The sequence below is a fragment of the Drosophila guanche genome, unplaced genomic scaffold (genome assembly GCF_900245975.1).
Source record: "Drosophila guanche unplaced genomic scaffold, DGUA_6, whole genome shotgun sequence".
Lineage (NCBI taxonomy): Eukaryota > Metazoa > Arthropoda > Insecta > Diptera > Drosophilidae > Drosophila > Drosophila guanche.
The window spans coordinates 1,787,265-1,807,135 of NW_022995751.1; the positions used below are offsets into that span (position 1 = coordinate 1,787,265).

General features: G+C 43.2%; 2 protein-coding genes across 17 annotated transcripts in view; both read left to right on the top strand.

Annotated features, from left to right (window-relative positions):
* LOC117587191 (protein nutcracker-like) overlaps positions 1-3,750 on the top strand; it is a 100,320-nt gene extending 96,570 nt beyond the window's left edge. For 14 of the 16 annotated variants that reach the window (XM_034277725.1, XM_034277727.1, XM_034277732.1 and 11 more), the window contains 3 exons: positions 1,161-1,516; positions 1,585-1,861; positions 2,479-3,750. In XM_034277725.1, the coding sequence (XP_034133616.1) occupies positions 1,161-1,516; positions 1,585-1,861; positions 2,479-2,494 (649 nt within the window). In that variant the 3' untranslated portion in view covers positions 2,495-3,750. The remainder of the gene's footprint in view (positions 1-1,160; positions 1,517-1,584; positions 1,862-2,478) is intronic. The other 2 variants (XM_034277720.1, XM_034277722.1) reach the window with 1 other exon arrangement.
* Positions 3,751-11,771: 8,021 nt separating this feature from the next.
* Positions 11,772-19,871, top strand: part of LOC117587201 — a 102,029-nt gene continuing 93,929 nt past the window's right edge. The window contains exons 1-2 of the transcript XR_004574044.1: positions 11,772-12,559; positions 12,626-12,851. The gene's annotated coding sequence lies outside the window, so the exon portion shown is untranslated. The remainder of the gene's footprint in view (positions 12,560-12,625; positions 12,852-19,871) is intronic.

The following is a 19,871-nucleotide window of genomic DNA, read 5'->3' on the forward strand; positions in this document are numbered from 1 at the left end:
TCTCCTTTTCTGTCGTTTTTTTTATACACAATCGTGTTTGGCATTAACGCCCCAAAAGTGCGGCGGAAGCTGGCAAACAGGATATGGCATTCAAGGCGAAAGAGATTCAAGCCGAGAGCCAAACGACGACAGCTTTAAGTACAATACAAAGTCAAACATACACAGTCACACATGCGACACATACAAGTACATGTATTTTGCATATTATATGCTCGACAGTGTGTGTGTGTGTGTGTGTGTGTGTGGTTATCTCTCTCGAGCGAGTGTGTGTCAGCCAGATGTGCACTCCACGTGCCGTTTAAAAGAAAGGGAAAACAAAATTGCCGCAGCAGCAGCAGCAACGAGTGAGAGTGGGGAGCCCAAGAAAAATAAAGAGGTGAAAAAATAAGCATTTTTCGGTTTGGTGACAAAAAGTCTAAGAACATAACCCGCGCTGGGGAAGATTGAATGTAAGTTCAGAGATGTGCTACAACAAGTCTAGTGAGAGATCTAGGGAACGAGAGAACGAGTGCTGATAGAACGAGAGGCTGTTCGAACGAGATGATAGAACGAGACCTGATTGATCGAGCATATATAGTACGCTATGTTAGAGCAGACAAAACCCATGCTGAATGAACGAAAGCGGATGAATGAGAGCAGATAGAACGAGAGAAGCTGAGATAGAATGAAACAGAATTCCGCTCTTAATGCTGAAATAAAATCTTAACTAATTCCAAGAGCGACTCTGAAAGAACCACAGCACAGAGCAACTAAGTAGAACGAGAGTGCTGCAGTGTGCTGATAGAACGAAGCATTATGCAACCAGAATGGGAGTTGCAAGAACCTGCATACATTTAACACCTTGAAAAGAAAACATCCTTCACCTGCATGCACCTTCATTTATACACATAAAAACAAAAAACAAAAAACAACTAGTATTTGCGTGTGTGAGCATGTGGAGAAGCAGAGTATATCTGGCAGATTGCCCCAAACCAGATTACAAAGAGATTAAAGCAATGTAAGAGTGCTAGACATGCATGAGCATTGGCTGTTACCTTCATTTGCTGTTGTTTTTCGGTGTCGTGTGTAGAGCTAATGGCGTTACCCTTAGAGCATCGCAGAATATACTATAATACAGCCACAAAGCTAATGTGCTTTTCCTTGGATGCTTTTTCCCGCAGCAGGCAGCAAATGTTCAACATCCAGTTGCCGTGCACCGTGGAGAACAAGGAGAACACTCGGCCCTCACATGTGATACGGGAGAGCAGCAGCGACAGCGACGAGAGCGATGGTCATATCGTGTATCGCGATGACGACAATGATAATGTCCGTTTGGCCAAGCTGGCACGCAAGGAGTCGCTGTCCTTGAAGCTGCAACTGCGACCGGATAAGCAGGATCTGATCAATCGCAACATCCTGCACCAGGTCACCGACAACGAGATCAAAGAGTCCAAGGAGGCGATCGGAGCGCGTCTCATACGACGGCTATCGATGCGGCCTACCGCCGAAGAGCTGGTCGAGCGTAATATCTTGAAAAGTGAGTACAAAATGAGATTCACAGTCGAAGGAAACATTCTATAATTGATTTGATTATGTTTCCTGCAGCTCAATCACCCGCCGAGGAGAAGAAACAAAAGGAGGAGAAGAAATCGTATCTGCTGCGGAAGCTCAGTTTTCGGCCCACCGTTGAGGAGCTCAAGGAGAAGAAGATCATTCGGTTCAATGACTACATCGAGGTGACGCAGGCCCACGACTATGATCGCCGTGCGGATAAGCCATGGACAAGACTGACGCCAAAGGACAAGGCCGCCATACGCAAGGAGCTGAACGAGTTCAAGTCCTCCGAAATGGCCGTCCACGAGGGCAGTCGGCACTTGACGAGGTACGCGTATACACAGAGCAGAGCGCTTGTCCGCCTTTAACTGCTTTTCGGCTCTTTGCAAATTGCTCTCCTGCGTCCAAAGCAATCTCACCAGTGTGTTTGGTCCGGTCTCCGGTACTCGCGTTCACTGACAGGCCACTGAATTATGTAGCGGATGTCCTTGTGGGGGCAAAATCGAATGGCGAATTGAGCGAGTGAGCGAGTGAGCGGAGCGAGGCAAGCAAGCAAAAAATTGCCAATGCCAATGGCCAGTGAAGTGTCACGTGCATGCAGCAGTGGGAGTGAGTCCGAGACCGAATCCGACTACGAGTCCATGCCACACACACACTCTTACATATGAGGATATGTAGCCACAAAGGATTTTGTGGTTGTGCCATTTCTATTTCCATTTCGATTGCAATTTCTGTGTGGAAGAGTGTGTAATGGCTTTTTGCGATTTTCGTGTGTGTGCATGCAATGGCTTGGCCCAAAACGAGAACCAGGCCCACTGAGGTCGGCTGGCTGCAAATCAGGAGAGCAAAAGCGGAGCAGGAGAACAATTTTGCGACCCCATAAACTTGCTGCCGCGTGTTGCACATTCAAAAACTAATCAAAACTTTTCTCCCACTCGTCCGCAGATTCCATAGGCCATGACGATTGCAATGGCAGCAACTTTCCAGCAAATTGCAACAGAAGCAACCCAAGAAGAAGCAACAATTGTATTTTATGCAACATCAAATTGTCAGCAAATATTTAAAGGCAACAAATTAAGAGAGCGAAAGAGAGCAGAAAACAGTTTTCCTCCCACATAGAAAATTCAAATAAAATAAACAAAAAAAAAAGGAAAGGAAAGGGAAACGATAAAGAAGAGTGAAAGAAAAGTCCACATTCAAGAACATAATTTAGGTTTTGTGAGAGAGCGACGAGTTCCGCTCTCCGTTTTCTAATTCTAAGTTCTTTATGTTTTTGTTCCACCTATTTCTGTATTTGTTAATTATATTAATTGTAAATAAACACTTTTCATTCGATATTCAAGCCAATTTGTCAAGAAAAAACGTTAATCAAAATACCGATACGTCGATTCGTTGTGTAGAAAAATGTTAAGTCGCTTTTGTCAGTGCCCAACCATCGCGCTGAAGGCACATTATGTATTATATTATATAAAAGAGAAAGAAACACACACACACAAAAAGATATTAAATGTAAAAGATAGAGTCCCAAAAAAATGATATGATGGCTGAGAGACATAAAAATCACTAAAGTTTAGGCCTTAATTTACAATTACTGTTGCTTTCCATACATTTTTAAACAAACCTTTGATTTAAGCCACACACAAAAAGAGAAAAAACAAAAACTAAGAAGATTAAAGATAACCCAGAAATGAGAGTTCTAAAATTCTAAAACCATTAATTTTTAAACAACAAAACTATGATTATTAATTATTGTAAAAAGCCTAAACTTAAACAAAAACGAGAAACAACACATTAAAATATAGAAGAAGACTACCACATAACGATACTACGATACGATACGATACGGAAGAAATAAATGCAAGTTTTTCGAAAAGACACTTAAGTATATTTTGTAGGACAATTTTGTTTGTTGCCCAGTTCCTTTTAGTGTCCGTTCTTTTTTCCTTTACAGCCTCTTGAGTTTTCCTTCCTTCTGTTCTTCAACAAACATGTACATACATATCGCCAAAGAAAACAAAAGAGAAAAAGAATAATATGCATGCAAGGGAGGCATACGAAAAGTAAAGCCAGTAAATGCTCAAAACTAAAAGAAAGAATGAAAAAATAAAACAAGAAAATTCGAATATCAGGAAAATATTAACTGAATAAAAGTTTGGACCCAGAATTGAAGTTTTTTAGAGAGAGAGAGACAAGAGGAACCAGTAAAGAATAAAACATAAAACACAATTTACAATTTAAGCTAAAAGTCACGTAAACAATTTTTAGAGAGAGAGACAGGAAAATACGATAGAATGCGGAACAAAATATGGAACAAACAAATCCTCCCCTCCCTCTGATGATGGGTTGGAATTGATGAATATTTATTTTGTAAAACCCTCCCAAAAACAAGAGGAAACTGAAAACTTTTACTCACAGAAAAAACCATTCCAAACAGAATAGTAAACTTAACCAAAAACTCGATATATATGATAACCAGAAGAAGATGAAGATGAGAAAATTGTACATTTTTGAGGCAAATGCAAAATGAAATGCTCGCGCGTGCTCGTGAATATTTAAACTTAAAGAAACGTAAAAGTAAAAACAAAAGAAATCCGTTTGGACATATAGTAAGATACACAGACACAACACACAGCTACAGCTACAGCTACTGATACAGATACAGCATATAAATTTAAACAAAGAAAAAAATTAATGGGCAAAAAAACCAATGAAAAATTAGTTCTAATCGATAAAGAGGCGCTTCCTTTTGCAAAAAAACGTTTCATATTTCCTGAGAAAAAGCGACTTGAAGACTTGTGTTTCATGTGAGATGCTTAGGCGGATATCTGGGGGAGATACTACGGATATATCATAGTTTTTTTGGCTAGGGCTTGGAAAATCAATTGGGTTTCTTCTCTCTAAAAAAAAAAATAGTGGCAGAGAAAAATGCTACTATCTTTCCCTCAGTCTCTATCTCTATGTCTGCCTCCTGCTTCAAAGCGTTGCATTGTCAAAAACCCAAAACAAGTTAAGCAATATATATTGCATATATACATTATATATATATATAAATAAATTATACATATTTAATGACTATACAAAAATACAAGAGAGAGACGACAGGCAGATGAGAATACCGAGTATATATATGTATTGTATATGTATACACCTATTTATATGACGATGATGATAAGCGATGATGATGATGATGATGCTGAAGCCGAGATGATACTATAAAGAACTCTATCAAAATATGGGATAGTAATTAGTTTACACTTTTTCTATGGAGCGATTTATAGAGCCAGCAGAGAAGATACCAGAAGCACCAGAGAAATAGAGAGAAAGAGGCGTCGCGACGGTTTCGAACACCCTCGTACACCCCTACACCCGGGCCAGCTATCTAGAAACGAATTTTTAGGTTCTCCAGGTCCCTAATCCCCCACCAGCCCCCACCCCCACTCCCATTAGTTTCTGCCATTTTGGTTATATCTACTCCCTGATTCTATCTGATTCCCTATTTTTCGACACATCTTTGCCAATTTTTGCAGTTGCCGTTGCAATGAGATACAAAAACCCAAGAAGAAAAAATAAACAAAAATAAAACAAAGAAAAAGAAAAACTCTAGCAATAACTAAGAAACATACCAGTGAAATGGAATGAGGAAAGGTCAAGTGCAGAAAGGAAAAACCAAACGAGAAAATTTGAAAAAAATGCAAATGAAAAGAAACTAAAAAAGTTTAAAAACAGTAGCGGAATAAGCTTAAGGGAGAGATGTTTTGGCGGCTAAATAACAGAGAGAGAAAAGATACCGGTAGGAAGGCAGGCGAGAGAACACAAGTGAAATGAAAGGAAAACTCGAACAAAAACAACAGAAAACAAAAGAAAACCATGAAGAAAAATATTGAATAATAATCACCGACAAATTGAGATTTAATAAAGATTTAATTACTAACAAAATGATGTAGATTTGATATTTATTCACATCAGTTGAAGTGCTTTTGTTTACCATATTATGTACGTCTTTCAGGATTGAGCTGCGAGGGAAGCTGTCCAGCTGTGGAAATATTGTAAAATTATTACTTACGAAAGGTAAGTTTTGAATGAAATATTACAGCTATTGGAATTCTTCGTGTTGGGGAATATTATCTGTGGCAATATTACAGAAATAATGAACATTTTCTTACTTACAAATGGTTAAGTTTTTCAATTAAAATATTTCGATTGCTTGTGGTGTAAGAACTCGACTGGGAAATTCCCCAATTTCCCGCAGAAATGTGAGTGCTCTGACATGGAATTACGGAATATTAATATTATTGTAACTCCCACATGCCAAGATGCCCAAAAGTATGCCTTCAAAGTTTGAGCTAGGCCAGCCATGAAATTGTTGTCTGCTTTTGGCAGCGTGAATTTTCCCGATTTGTCGTGGAAACTCCGCAAAAGGCTTAACAGAGTCCCCGCCACTTGCCCCGCTTCTGGCATTCATTCATATTCAGTTTTAGCGGGAATCCATTCATTCATGAATTCCTTGGCATTTTTCCATCATATTTCTCTTTCGCTGCCCCTCTCTCTCGTTTGTATCTGTGTATCTTTTGCATCTGGTTTTTGGGGTCGAGGTGGCCGCTGCCTGCGTACGTGCCAGACAACAGAAGAGAGCCACTCCACACTCCACACACCACACACTCTCCTCTCGACTGGAGGCCCGCAGGTGAGGAGGCGACACCAATCACAATCATCATAAGACCAACGCCATTGCCATCGCACGTTGATTATGAAGGAGGAGGGGAGCGGACTCTGACTCTGTGCCTCTTCTCTGTAGATCTTTTGTCGAGTGTCTTTTTTTGTTTTCGCGAAAGTTTCTTTTTATCACCGCGGCAAGATTCTAACATTTTTGTGTGCATTCCACTTTGGTGCGTTCCCCATCCGAGTTCCCTTCTGTGTTCCCTTCTGCTGCTGCTGCTGCTGCTGCTTCTCGAGTGTTCTGTCTTCTGCTGTTGGCCATAAAACGTACTCGAACCCATTAAAACGCGCCACTCTGATAACCGCCAAATGGCCAAAAACGCGGAGAAGTTGTACAGCGAAGAAGAGACTTCCAACTTCCAACTGTAGACATGTTTGCATGTGCGTTTGGCTGTGACTCTCTTGATTTATTTGATGGCCAGTTAGCGGAGAGATGATGATGTTTCCTCAGAGGTGGAGGCAGAATCTGCGGCACGTTGCAGCAGGATGGTGGGTACGCTCAGCCACGGTTCTTCTTGAAATGGGCCAAAAGATTGGGCCACCAATTATCCGGGTTCATGTTCATGTGTGTGGGAAAACGTTGAGGCCACTTGAGGAGAAGTTTATGGAGGATTAAGGTAGCGGTTGCTAGAGAGAACCTTCCATGCGACTGGAGGATGATTTATAGATGCATTTGTCATGCAGCAAATCGAAGGAGAATCAGGCTCCAAGGAATTGCTCCTTCGCTTGGATCCACATTTGAGCCAAGCCAAAGTTTATTTGCCAGCCAGAGAGCTCAAAGGGTAATGAAGACAGCCATTTGGCATCCATTCCTATCCTGCCAAGCCATCGATTGTCCTGCAGCTGTTTGTCCAGCGCTATCAATCCTTGGCTGCTATCAATCCGAACAATCGGTTAACACTTCAGCGGACGGACCAGCAGCGGCTTGAACTCCAGGCTGTCTCCAGTGCTCCATTGTTTTGCGGGTCAGAGACACATAGAGGAGGAAAATTTGCATTTTGGCCACAGGTTGGCGCGACTCTGCCACCAAAGTGCTTGTTGCTGCCTCTCCCTGGGCCTTGCTTTCTTTATGACCCATCCGGACGATGTTGCAGCTTTGCAGTTTACAGTCTAACAGTTTTTTTGTTGTCCTCTTTGCATTTTTGCAACCTCTTTTCCGTGCTCTTTTCACAGCACTTTTTCGCTGCTCTTTACTGCCTCTTTTGCTTGCACTTTTGCACCTCTTTTTCCCCCTGCTCTTTACTGCCTTTATTGTATATAGATTTTTCACTATGGCCTTTTGTTCGGCAGTGAAAAACTTTATTTGATTCTATTTTCATTTTATTTGAATTGTGTTTTCTGCGGCTTTTATGGCGCGACCGACCGACTACTCTCTGGCAGAGATTTGTGTTGTGAAAGTTGTGGCCAATACACAGTTTTTGGGCCGCCACACAATCATCGATGAGAAGAGGAGCTCTGCCGCTGCTGCTCCCTGCTCCTCCTGGTCCTCCCTGTGTGCCGCTGCCTTTTGCTGGTGATTGTAAAACAATAAAAGCAACACCTGACTGCCGTTTCGTTTCGTTTTTGGGGTTGCAACTAGGCAACAATGGCGATGACTTTGTTGGTGGCCCAAACAGCCAGCAGATCTTATCCTGGCCGCAGCCAAAAATGGCCAAAAATACAAACAAAAAGCGAAGCTTATTGTTGGATAGACGCCAACATTTCAATTGCGTTTGCACAGAGTGCGTTTGGGTTGGATCTGCTTTTGACACAACACATTTGAGGCGGCAAAAGTGGGGGACAGGCTGCGCTTTGGGGGAGCGGCTGCTGCGGCAGCAGAGATGGTTTAGTCTGAAATTAAATCTAAATCTAAATAAATAAAAATCGTGCACTGTTAAGTGAAAGGCAACGAAAGACGACGATCTGCTGGTGCTTGCTGCTGCTGCTGCTGATGCTGCTGTTGCTGTTGCAAATTTAATCAATTGATGAGGCAGGCAAGAAACAGCATTGGTTGCACAGGTTGCACATTGGCTGCAGCCCGTTGCTTTTATTGTTGCTTGTCGATGGCTGCCAAGCAATTTGGATTTTGTGGCACCAACAAAACCTGACCAAAAAGACATTTACATTCTACTGTTTCTACTGTTTCGACTGTTTCTGCTGCTGCTGCAAGTGTCGTTGCATGCAACAACAACAACAACAAAACACCACTGCCTGCCTGCCGCACACTTTACACGCTAGAAACCGTGACTTTAATTTTCTTTCATCTCTCTCCCCCAATCACACTGCCAGCCTGCCACATTTTCCTTTTTTGATTTGTTTTTCTTTTTTCTTCTTTCTTGCAAGCAATTTTTTCCTCTCTTTTATATAATTTCCCATTAAATCGGCTCGCAATGTCGCACAGCTTTTTGTGGCAGCCACAGCAGCAGCAGCAGCAGCAGCGATTGTGTTTCTGTGGCATGCTTTTAATTTGTAATTATATTTTACTTTCGTTTGTCTCTTGGGGCCATGATTTATGGCCCACAAAAAGAGAGAAGTCCAAAATGTCCGAAATCTTTCGAAATGGCTAAACGGCACAAGCAATTGGAATCGTGAGCTAAAGCGCTTGTCAAATTAACAGCCGGATGAGGTCTCGATTGCCAATGGAGATTCAGAATAAAGTCGATCGTCAGATGACAGCCGGAACTCTCTTTCTGCCATAAAACTGTCTTTGGAGGAGGGTTTCCTTGCTGCTGTCTTGGTCGTTAATTTATTGAAAAATGTACCAATTGTTATGCCGCATTGCTATCCTTTTGGGTGCTAAAAGTCTTTGGGAAAATAATTATTTCACAGGGTTTTACATGCGCAAAGTTCAAGTCAAAGTTTTCCAAAATAAAACCCAAAAAATCATTGAAATTGAAGGCTCCTTTTCCTTAAAACTTTCTTATCTTACAAACAGCAAACGAATCACTTTTCTCCCTCACAAAAAATCAATCCTTAATGGCATCAATATCTATGTGTATCATCCAAACTCTTCGTTTGCCCCCCAAAAACCGCTTTTATTTCCTTTTCTTTTACTTTGTAGTTTTGTGGTTGTTGTAGCTTTGGTTGTTGTTGCAGCTGCAGACACGCAATAACAGGCAAGATCAACAGCCAAAAACACCCACTCGTTGGCTTGTGGCAGGCAGCAGCAGGTTGTAGCACGGAAAATGTGCAACCAATTTCGAAAAGCAATGCAATTGACAACATGCCACATGCGGCAACATGTTGCTGCAACATCGCGAAATACCCATTGATTAGGGTGACCCTTGTAGTGGGTGCCGCCTCTCTCCTTGCCACTTGCACCCCCTCACTGACTGTTGCTGCAGCTGTTACGACTGTTGCCTGTCGTTCAATTGATTGAATTACATACGTGCCACACGGCCACGGTCTCCTGGCATTGCCACTGACTCCTGACTCTCGTGCCTGTTGCTGCCTCCCTTTGTGGCAGACCTTTGCGTCCACCTCCGCAAAAGTAGAGCCTGACTTTTGAGCCTTGGATTGGCAAAACATTGCTCGCCATGCCAGACCAGAGTTTGGGGCCAGAGTTGGAGCAGCCCGAGGGCCAGACTTTGGACTAGAGTTGCAACAAGTCTGGGGGCAGAGTGCGCACCAGAGTTTTGGGGGCAGAGTTGGGTGCCTGGTTAGCCAGTTAATTAGCAGCCGTGTGGCAGCCATTAAGAGTGCTCTTGCCGCACTGTCCTTGTGCCACTTGTGAGTGGGAGCAATCAAATCTGAACTCAAGGATGGCTTAAGATACGAACTGAGAGATAGGCGTGCTATTTGGACTAGACATAATTCCCACAGAGAGAGAATGTCTTTAAAGTAGGCTTAAGATACAGCTGAAAGTATTTGCCACAACTTGTGATTCAAGTATCTTTATCTGCGAGATACAGTAGCCGCCATGCATGTATATTTGATCGTTAAAAACAAAATCCTTTAAGCGGCTTGTGCAGTTTTTGGGGGGTGTCCATTCGGAGCACCATTAGCATTGGTTGCCTCCAATCACTCAGTGTCCAATTGCATAAGCCATCAACCCTGCCACATGCCACTGCACCCCGCTTGCAACATACCCTCTCCCGCAGCAAGAACAAGCCACAGAAACCACAGCCAAAAGCCAGCCGCAAATCGACGACGAACTTGTCCTTAAAATGTCAGCCAAAGTGTTCATTAATTTGTGTATCGCATGTCTCTCTGTCTCTCTCTTACTCCCTCTATCTCTGCTTCTCCCTCTTTATGTGTTGCTCCATTTTGTTGCATGTGTCTGTCTGTCTGTGTGTGTCTCTAGTCATTGATCATGAATTCCATGAGCTTTGGCACTCGCCGTTGCCGCTGGCGTCGACGTTGCATGCGTCATTCCCCCTTTGAGGCTCATACATGCATATGCCACCAGCAATTGGCGACACAATTTTTGTGGTGCCTGCCTTTGGCATGTGCCTGCCATGCCTACCACCCTCCCTCCCAGCAACGTGCCACAACCTACGCAAGAAAAATAATCTCCGTTCCGTTGAATGTTTTCGACTGTTCCGACTGACGGTTCGCCGTTTGTCGTTCGCCAGTAGTTTGTAATTTTCATGTAAAAGTCGCGCCACTGCTGCAGCAGTGTTGACTGACTGGCAGGGCACGCCTCCCCCCCCCTGCGCCATCGCCCATGCCTCTGTCAGCCCTGATTCCAGAGCCCAAGGCCCCCAGAGTCGGTTTCTCTTGGAGTCTCTCTCCCGGGCTCCCCATCAATCTCAATTGCTTCGCATTTTCATATGCGACTCTTCGATCATTTTGCGGCATGGAGTGACAGGCAACAGGAACCCATACAAAAGACACAACAACGGTAATAAAAATTGCAGATTTGTCACAGCATTTGTTGTTGTTGTTGCTGTTGCTCTTGGCCTGGCCTGATTCTTGGCTCTGTTTTGCCTACGTCGCGTCGTGTGCCTGTAATTACTTTTTATTATGTGTTTTTCTTTTTCTTTTTTTCCATATACCCTTTGCGGCAGGGTATTGTGATTTGAAGCGATCTTTGGAGTGCAGAGAGACTCAGAATTGTATGAATTGGGTAATTTTAGGGATATTTTAAACTTTATTTTACATACAATATATTTTCTACGCATTCTAAAGTTTATTTTACTTCTATTTACTTCCTCCTCAGTTACATTCTCCAATTGATTGCACTACGCACAATACCCCCTACCGCCACTGTACCAGCAAGTCGCCTACAATAGCGTTCTTTCCATTGGGAGAGTGCAAAGCAGAAGGCACTCTCTGATTTTGTTCTAGTAAGATACGGAGATGAAGCCAAGCAGAAACCTCGACCATTACAATAGGAGAGGGGGACGGCTGCAGCAGCCAAAACTTCTTTGCAAGTGTCGAGAGAGACGAAAAAGTTGGAGAGCGCAAAGAAGAACGCCAAAAACCTTCGTTGCATTTGGAGAGAGAGTCGACTACGTGCAGACCCGAATGCGCCAATTTACAGCAAGAGCGAGCAATTATGAAGCAAAGAGGAAGAGAAGGAGAGCTAGAAATGGGAGAGATCATTTCGCTGCCCTACGCATCTGTACCAGCAGTGGTCAATTTTCAATGTCAGTCACACATCAGTCAGCGCAGAGGTTAATTTAGTAAAAGTGAAAAAAGTGAAAATTGTGCAGTGAAGTGAGCGTAGTGAAGTGAAGTGAGTGTAGTGATGTGCAGTGTAAAGATGTGCAGTGTAGTGATGTGCAGTGTAGTGATTAAACAATTAAAAGTATCCCAACAGCCAGGCGTCAAAGTGTTTTATAGTGAAAAGTGTAAAAGCTGCTAGTGCGGGTGCGGACCATGTGCCGAATATGCAAAAGTGTGTGTGCCAACAGATCACTGAAAATGTGTGCTAAATCTAATATATTAATAATGAGCATATTCCATTTTTTTCTTGTGCAAAACGCAGCTAAAATCAAACGGCACATGGTTCCGTTATGTCTGTAGATGCCTCAGATGTGTTCGTTTATCATATATGCGGTGTTTGTGTGTGTAAGTGATAGAACGCAAAAGCAGTAGCAAAACGCGATCCAAGCCCAAAGAGCGGAGCAGAGGAGGAGGAGCAATGCTCTCGTTGTCAAAGTCACGAATATGTGAGGTGATGCTTTCCAATTGCCCAAAGATGTTCGCTCTCCTGGTTGCTATGTGCACAACTACTTCAATAAAAGATGCCTGTGTCGTGGGAGTGCGCCCTGTGATGCCTCACCTTATAAGTATCCATCCCAAACTTGTGCTCTTATTGTAAATGGCACTAGGCAAATGTTCTGCTGGAAGAAAAATGAACGGTACAAGTTCGCAAGGGCATAAGGTAAGCGAAGAAGAGAATATTGTTGTGTGTTTTTACAGCTTCTTATGCCATTTCTATATTTCAAAGTCACGACAATGTGAGGTGATGCTATCCAATTGCCCAAAGATGTTACGCTCTCGTTAGCTGTGTGCACAACCACACTTCAACAAAATGTGCGACTGTTGTGGGAGTGCTCCCTATGATGCCTCACCTTACAATTATTCATCCCAAACTTGTGCTCTTATTGGAAATGGCACTAGGAAAATGTTCTGCTGGAAGAAAAATGAACGGTACACGTTCGCTGGGGAATAAGGTAAGCGAAAGAACAGAATATTGCTGTGTGTTTTTACTTCTTATTATGCTATTTCTATATTTCCTCACCATACGGCCCTTGAAGTTAGAGTAAACTTAATTCGGCGCACCGAAGTTATTTCTTTTTACGGCTTACAATATTCTGGTTTCTGTTACTTTGTTTCTGGACTTATCTCGCCCAAACGTCTACGAGTGATTAAACGTTTAAATTGCCAGATATGAGATATCCCCGAGAGCCTGTCGCCGTCTGTTTTCCTCGTCCAACGCTTGACGTACAACTCTCGTAGGTACTGGATACTTGCTGGCGCTGGGATTGGGTTTGAATTGTCTTCTGGTTTTGTCTTCTGGTTTTCTGTTTTACGGTTTACTGTTTTTCGAAAGTCTCTCTGCCAGTGGCTGCTGTCGGTGGCCTGCCTGTCATTGTTTGTTGTCTGTTTGCTGTTCTGGTTTGTTCTCCCTATAAATTGCCTTCAGGCGACAGCCAAAGTGTGACAAAATTTGGCCCGCTTCAAGAGATATAAATAAATATAACAATTATTTGGGCATTTTTCAGGTAATTGTTCTGCCATTTCCATTACTCAAAAGTTATAGGCTATCGCATTTATAATTTTCGTATTATTTTAGGGTTTTATTCAAATGAGAAAACAGTTCACACGATCGCTTAGATGTCCCCAACTTGTAAAACATAAATACTTAATAGTTGAAGACTTTATTCAGCGCCCACACAGCAAACATTCAAAATGCAACACCCTTTTAAGCCCCTACTTCACGCTTAATTAGTCGCATTGTACAAATGGCTCTATCGCGAGGGTCTTAAACACAGTCTTAAAGCCAAGAGCATAAAACACGCTTTAAAAACCCAGAGAGAGGGTGAGAGAATGGGAGGGAGAGTGTATGCCAGCGACGACTCCCAGCCAAAAATGGTCAAAACATGAAATCCTATTAGACAAATTGAAATTACAAATGAGACAACAACGAAATTAATTTATTAATTAGTCACACTCCATTATGGTCAAACAAAGCTGTTGGCCTGTTGGCTTGTTGGCTGGCAGAGGGAAAGAGTCAAGACAGACGCAGCAGCGGCGCAAACAGTAGCCCCCAGCGGCTGCCCACGACATGCCGCTTGAAATGTCTGACAGATGGAGCTGAAGTTGAAGCCATAACTGATGCCAAAAGCTGTCGTTCGTACCATTCCTGGTGTGAAAATGCTTTTGTGAGAGATCCCATTTGGTGGGGGGCATGCAGCCTGACTGTTGCACGCAACAGGGAACGATCGCCTGTGAGTGTGTGTGTGGGTTGTATTGCTCTTCGGCTGAGGCTCTTTCTGCTGCTGCTGCTGCCTGACATAATCAATGATAAGCGATCGCTAATTAAAATTATTAAAACCAGAAATCTACTCAGCGGACAATGAAAATGAAAATTTGTGCCATTCTGGGGAGTCGCTGTGAGCGGATATCGGGGGATATCGCTATCCAGAGATCTTCTGTACCGCTGCACCACTGCACCACTGTAGCCAGGCAGGCACTGTACCGCTCTCTGTGAGTGCGGGTTCCATTTTCAGGCAAACGCTTGGACAGGTTGTTGGCAAGACAATTGCAATCGGTTTTTGGGCCTGCAGCTAGAGTTATCATGTGAAAATCCACAAGGAAGTATGGAGGAGGTTTCGACTCCTTCCTTCCCACTGCATTCATATCATTACGGGAGCATTTCATTTCTATTTCAGCCTTCATCATTATCAAGTCTTTTTGCGCTGCTGCTGCCGCTGCTGTTGCCCCGCGCGATAGCCATAAATGGCGCAAAGTGAATGCCCGACCAGGCCAATGAGGGAGGCTCATTGGGTTTGTTGGCCAAAACGGCATTCAACGTCATCCACTAAGGCGTTTCGTTTCGTTTTGTGTGCGCTAATTAAGACTTTTTCTGGGTGTCAAAAGGCAGTCTGCACTACCTGCCGAGCATAATTCATATTGTAGGCCTACATTCGTTTCCATTCGATTCGATTCGATACGATTCGATACGATTCAGTTTTCAGTTATACAAGTGGGGCGGCCTGCTTGGGTGGAGAAAGTTTGGTTGTGCTGGTGGGACCTTTTTTATATTTTTAGCGCCATAAATAAGCGTTTTTATTAATGGCAGCCCGCCCATTAACCCCGACTAATTAATTAACAAAACTCTGAAATATAAATGTTATAACCAGCAGAAACAAAAGGCGAACAACAAATATGCTGGAGGCGCTCGCTGGAACAACATTTCAAGCCCATGACTGAAGACTGTCAGTGGGGCATAGCTCGAGATTTTGATGTGCCGCTCTCAGGCCATAAAGCCACTCTCCAGGCACTCTTCTGGCAGTCCACTGATCTACCAATCTACTGCCGCTAGGCCACTCTTTGAATCTGCTTTGGTGATGAGTTTTCGAATGATGCGTATCCAATGTTTATTTGAATTTTTTCCATATCAAATATTTATGAGACGCTCGTTAGATCATTCATGAATGAAAGACCAGAGGGAATTTGTATACCAAGATCATGTTTAGAGGTAGCTCTTCTCTCTCTTGTATGAATGATATTTGGGAGTGGATGTTCCTCATCACTTTTTGTCTGTTGTTTTGAATCAATTTTTCAAACATAAATCTACAACAAACGCCCACGTTTGTATCTGTTTTATCCCCTTAGATATCCAAAATGATTTTTTGTGTATTTTTGTTGTTTGATTTTAACTAATTTGCGTTGCGTGGAATTTTTGTTGATTTTCTTTCTATCATTTGTTACCGTTCGGGCTGTGTGTGAAAAGCGTTTAGTAAAAAGCGGTAATAAATATTTAAACGCTGGAAGATATGAAGGAGAGCATTGGCATGGCAACGCAAAACAATGGGCCACATTTTACGGATACGTTGAAAATGTTAAAAAAAAAAAAGGTATTCAAAGTGGTGCTCTGATGACGACGATGATGATGCTAGCCGAGTGGTGGTGGCTCTCGAATAATCGTAAAAAATTCATTGAGGCAATTGTCTGGCTTTTTGCAGGCAGATTATCTGCAATATGTTGCCTCCCACAGGTCAAGCGTGGCACATCAATTACTTTGTGGCACAGGCGCAGGCACAGGCTCACAGACCTCCCTCTCTAGACAGGAAACACGCACACACACAGACAGACAGTCTGTGGATGTGGCAGGCACACAGACACAGGTTGACCTCTCAATTTAACGCTTATTCGCTTATAATGCCAGGAAATGCCACAGCATCTTCGATCGATGAAGGAGGCAATGGAGGATGGGACTTTGCTTGCTGTTGTTGTCTTTTGGCAGATACTTGATCTTGGCATCGGATTGTGCGTTGATTGTTTTATTATTAAGATGTTTGGATAGTGGAGAAAATTTAATTCCCCCACTCCCCTTCGGCTTTATGGCTATATTATTAAGGTAATCTGTGAAGATCTTTGCCGAGCCGCTGAGCTCAAAGTTGTCAACAATTTGGGAAAGCTATTGGGAGGCAGCTATGACAGGGATCGATTGAGGTATTTTGGGTTAACATTTGCAGCGTAGAAACGTCTGAGGATTGTCTAAAAAGTTGATCTTCATTGGAGGCAGAACTTAAATCTGGGGATGCTTTGGAATCAAAGCAGTATCCGGAAATACTTTGGCACTCGTTTTGATTATTCAAATAAAAGTAGATGTTGCCCGGAAATGCGCAGGCAAGATCTTCTTTCCCAATGCAAAATTATCCCAGGTAATCCAAGTATCTATGGAAGTAATAAACGGAGAATCCAGGTGCCTTGGCACTTGCATTCGAATAAAACACTCGTCGAGAGAATGCTTCAGGGAATCATTCCTTAAATGCATTTTCTTGAATTGCTTAGTGAATGCCCGATTGGCGATAGTCTCTCATTACCATCTTCATTCGTATGGTGGCTGCCACTTAATGTGTGTGCCACATGTGCAACAACAGCTACTCGTTTGGCCACATACATAAATCTAATTAGTCGATCCATTAAAGTGACACCAAGAAGGCGCCCCAAAAAACAGAAACCGTAGACAAACGGCCATTAGGCGGACTGTCAATGTGCTTTTATTATAACTTTTTATAATTCTGTCTGCATTTTGCCACAAACTTCACCCGCCCGACCGCCCTCTCTCTTTCTAACTTCCCTCTCGCCCTCTCTCTTTCTCTCTCTTCTAGCCATGTGGCGGCTGCAACATTTCATTAATCGAGTCACGACATTAGACATTCAACAGCGAGAGAGGGGCAGGCAGCCCATAACCAGGCATACAGGCAGGGATGAGGTGCAGCGGCAGGGGCAGGGGCAGGCGAACCAATGGAAAAGCCAAAAAGCCCGGGCGTATGGCAGAAATTTTCCTCCACTGCGCTTTTGGCCAAAAAAAAACAAAAAAAAATTGCAGCTTTGACAACTTTATCGCTGCAAAGCGATCGACAACACAAGAGCCCAGGCAGCCAGGGATGTCAACAGCAGGGCCGCTGGCTGACAGCAGCAACAACAACAACAACAACAGCAACAGGGCAGCGTGGAGGGAGGGGGAGGAAAACATTTTCCAGCCTCAAGGAAAAACTGTCAACGTGGCTCAAAAAGGAATCTAAATTAAATCACATAATCGCTTTGACGGATTGTCCCGCCGATTTGTTGAGTATTTTCGATTCAATTCTATGGCTCTCCGATCGAATAAAAGACTGACTCTTGCCCCCTGCGCCACAGATAATGCCACACACATGGCAACAGCCGTCTAATGGCTCCACTAATGGCTGCAGCAGCAGCAGCAGCAGCGGCAGCGGCAGGCATATCCGCCAGATTGAGAGTCTATATGGCTGCATATTAATTGCAATATCAGACTCCCCAGTCCCCTAGCACCGCAGCCAATCGCTGTGGCTGTTGTTTGCTTATGAGAGATGTGGTTGCTGCTGCTGCCGTTGCTGTTGCTGCCACCAGTGGCTGCTGCTGCGGCTGCCTCGTTAGTGCTCGATTTTTAGTTCAACGGTGCAATAGGTTGAAAATAGGTTCGTGTCTCTCTATCTTTTGGGGAGCAATAAGAGCGACAGCGATACACTATGAAAGTCAGGGTAAATCCTAATGAAAACAGCAGGAAATGTTGGTTTTTATTTCGCTGGAGCTTCTTTGTCTTTAAGCTGAGCAATTCCCTTGGCAATTCTCAAAATCTAATTGAGAGATGAACCAATGGAAATCAATAAAAATGGAAGTGAAATGAAGCTAATATTTTCAATATTTCAGCCATTAAAAGTCGAAAATAGTTCAGAAATTTCAATATAATTTCGAGCAATCTTCCTCTCAAAGGGATTTCACCATAAAACCTAACCTTTAAAGCCATTACAACTCTCCTAATCTTCTAGATTAGCTAATATACCCGCGCGTTGTGGCAGCGCGAGCATAACAATAGAATTGAAATGCTCGAAAGCTTGTGGCTGGCAGTCGTTGGGCTGTGTGCGGGGGCGTTGCACAAATGAACTTTCCCACACACTCGACACCAAATACAACATTGATTCAATTACGTGTCGACTCTGGCTCTATCCATGTGTGAGTGTGTAGCTGTAATTATGTATGTCAGCCATTGCATTGCATGTTAGTTAGCATTTAGCGCGGGAAATATTGTACAGCATTTCAGCTTCCTGCTCCCATAATGAGAGTCAGAGTCGGAGCAGAGCCGTAGTCGGTGGAGCTGCCACTGCCACTGCCCCTGCCCCTGCCCCTGCCCCCATATCATTATTATTACAGTTTTCGCACTTTAATTTATGCACCTGCTGCTGATTCGTGCAACGAACCGCCGCCCTGGCTTATGGCCCCCTGGTTATGGCCGCCCAGGCCACACCCACATCTAGACAGTAATCGATTTTTTGTCTATGGATATTTTTATGGGCAATAAATTTCACTTTCAATTCGATTATTTGTGTTTATTCGTGATAATTTATATTCCATGTTTTTTATTTTTATTCAGTTATAAAAAATAGAACATTAAGAATAAATGTAGGCATACAAATTGGTATAAAATGGCATATAAAGTTGGGTGAATTTGGATAAGGATTTTAGTAAAAATAAAGACATTGAATTTGGTATAACTTTAGGCATAAAAATGGCATAAAGTTAGGTCTAAATTGAGTTATAAATTGGGATGAATTCGGCATTCAATATGCAACATAATCCCCGTTGAAAAGTGCACTCTAATTGATCTGATTACACGATTTGTGGCACCAGCAATACTCATGACTCCTGACTCTTTGACACATTTGGGGGCAGATCCAATCGATTCACACACACACACTGCATTCAGCATTCAGCATTAGGCATTAGACATTAAGTATTAAGCACCTGGTCAACATTTCAGAGAGGTGCCTTGACCCGCAACCCCACCTCCATGCAACACATTTTCCGCTTGTGAACTTTTCTGAGTACCGAGAAAAAAAACTGGAAAAAAAACAATTGGCAATGCAGCGCCCGCAGTTTTGTATTAGTTTTTCCGCCGCTGCACTGCGTTTTCATAACAAAATGTTCTGCTGTGTTTTTTGGGTTTTCTGGCTGTGGTTTTCCTTTTCTGGCTATCAGTATCAGTGTGGCAGTTGCAGTTGCAGCCAACAAATCTGCAAAAGGTCATAAAATGTGCGCTGTATTGTTGCTGTTTGCTGAAGTTGTTGCTGTGGTCGTGTAAATTTTTACACGCCGAATCACACAGCCGCCAATTGTTTGACTATGCCTGCGCCTGCCCCATCTGACATGCAACATTGATGCGGACGGAGTGGAGTCTCTCTCTGGCTCTGACGCTGACGCTGACTCTGACTCTGAAGTTGGACTTCGACAAGAGGCATTCAACTGTCAACAGTTACTACCGAAACGACCGACAAGAGCCGCTAAATGCCGCCAAATAACTCACGAGAGGTACAACACGCTCCTCCGCTCCTTCGGCTGCTGCGGCTGCTGCGGCTGCTGTTGCTGCCATTTTGTCCGCAACTACAAATCACTTTTACTGCGCCGGTAATGCTGCTGCCGCTGCTGCTGCCCCCAAAAAG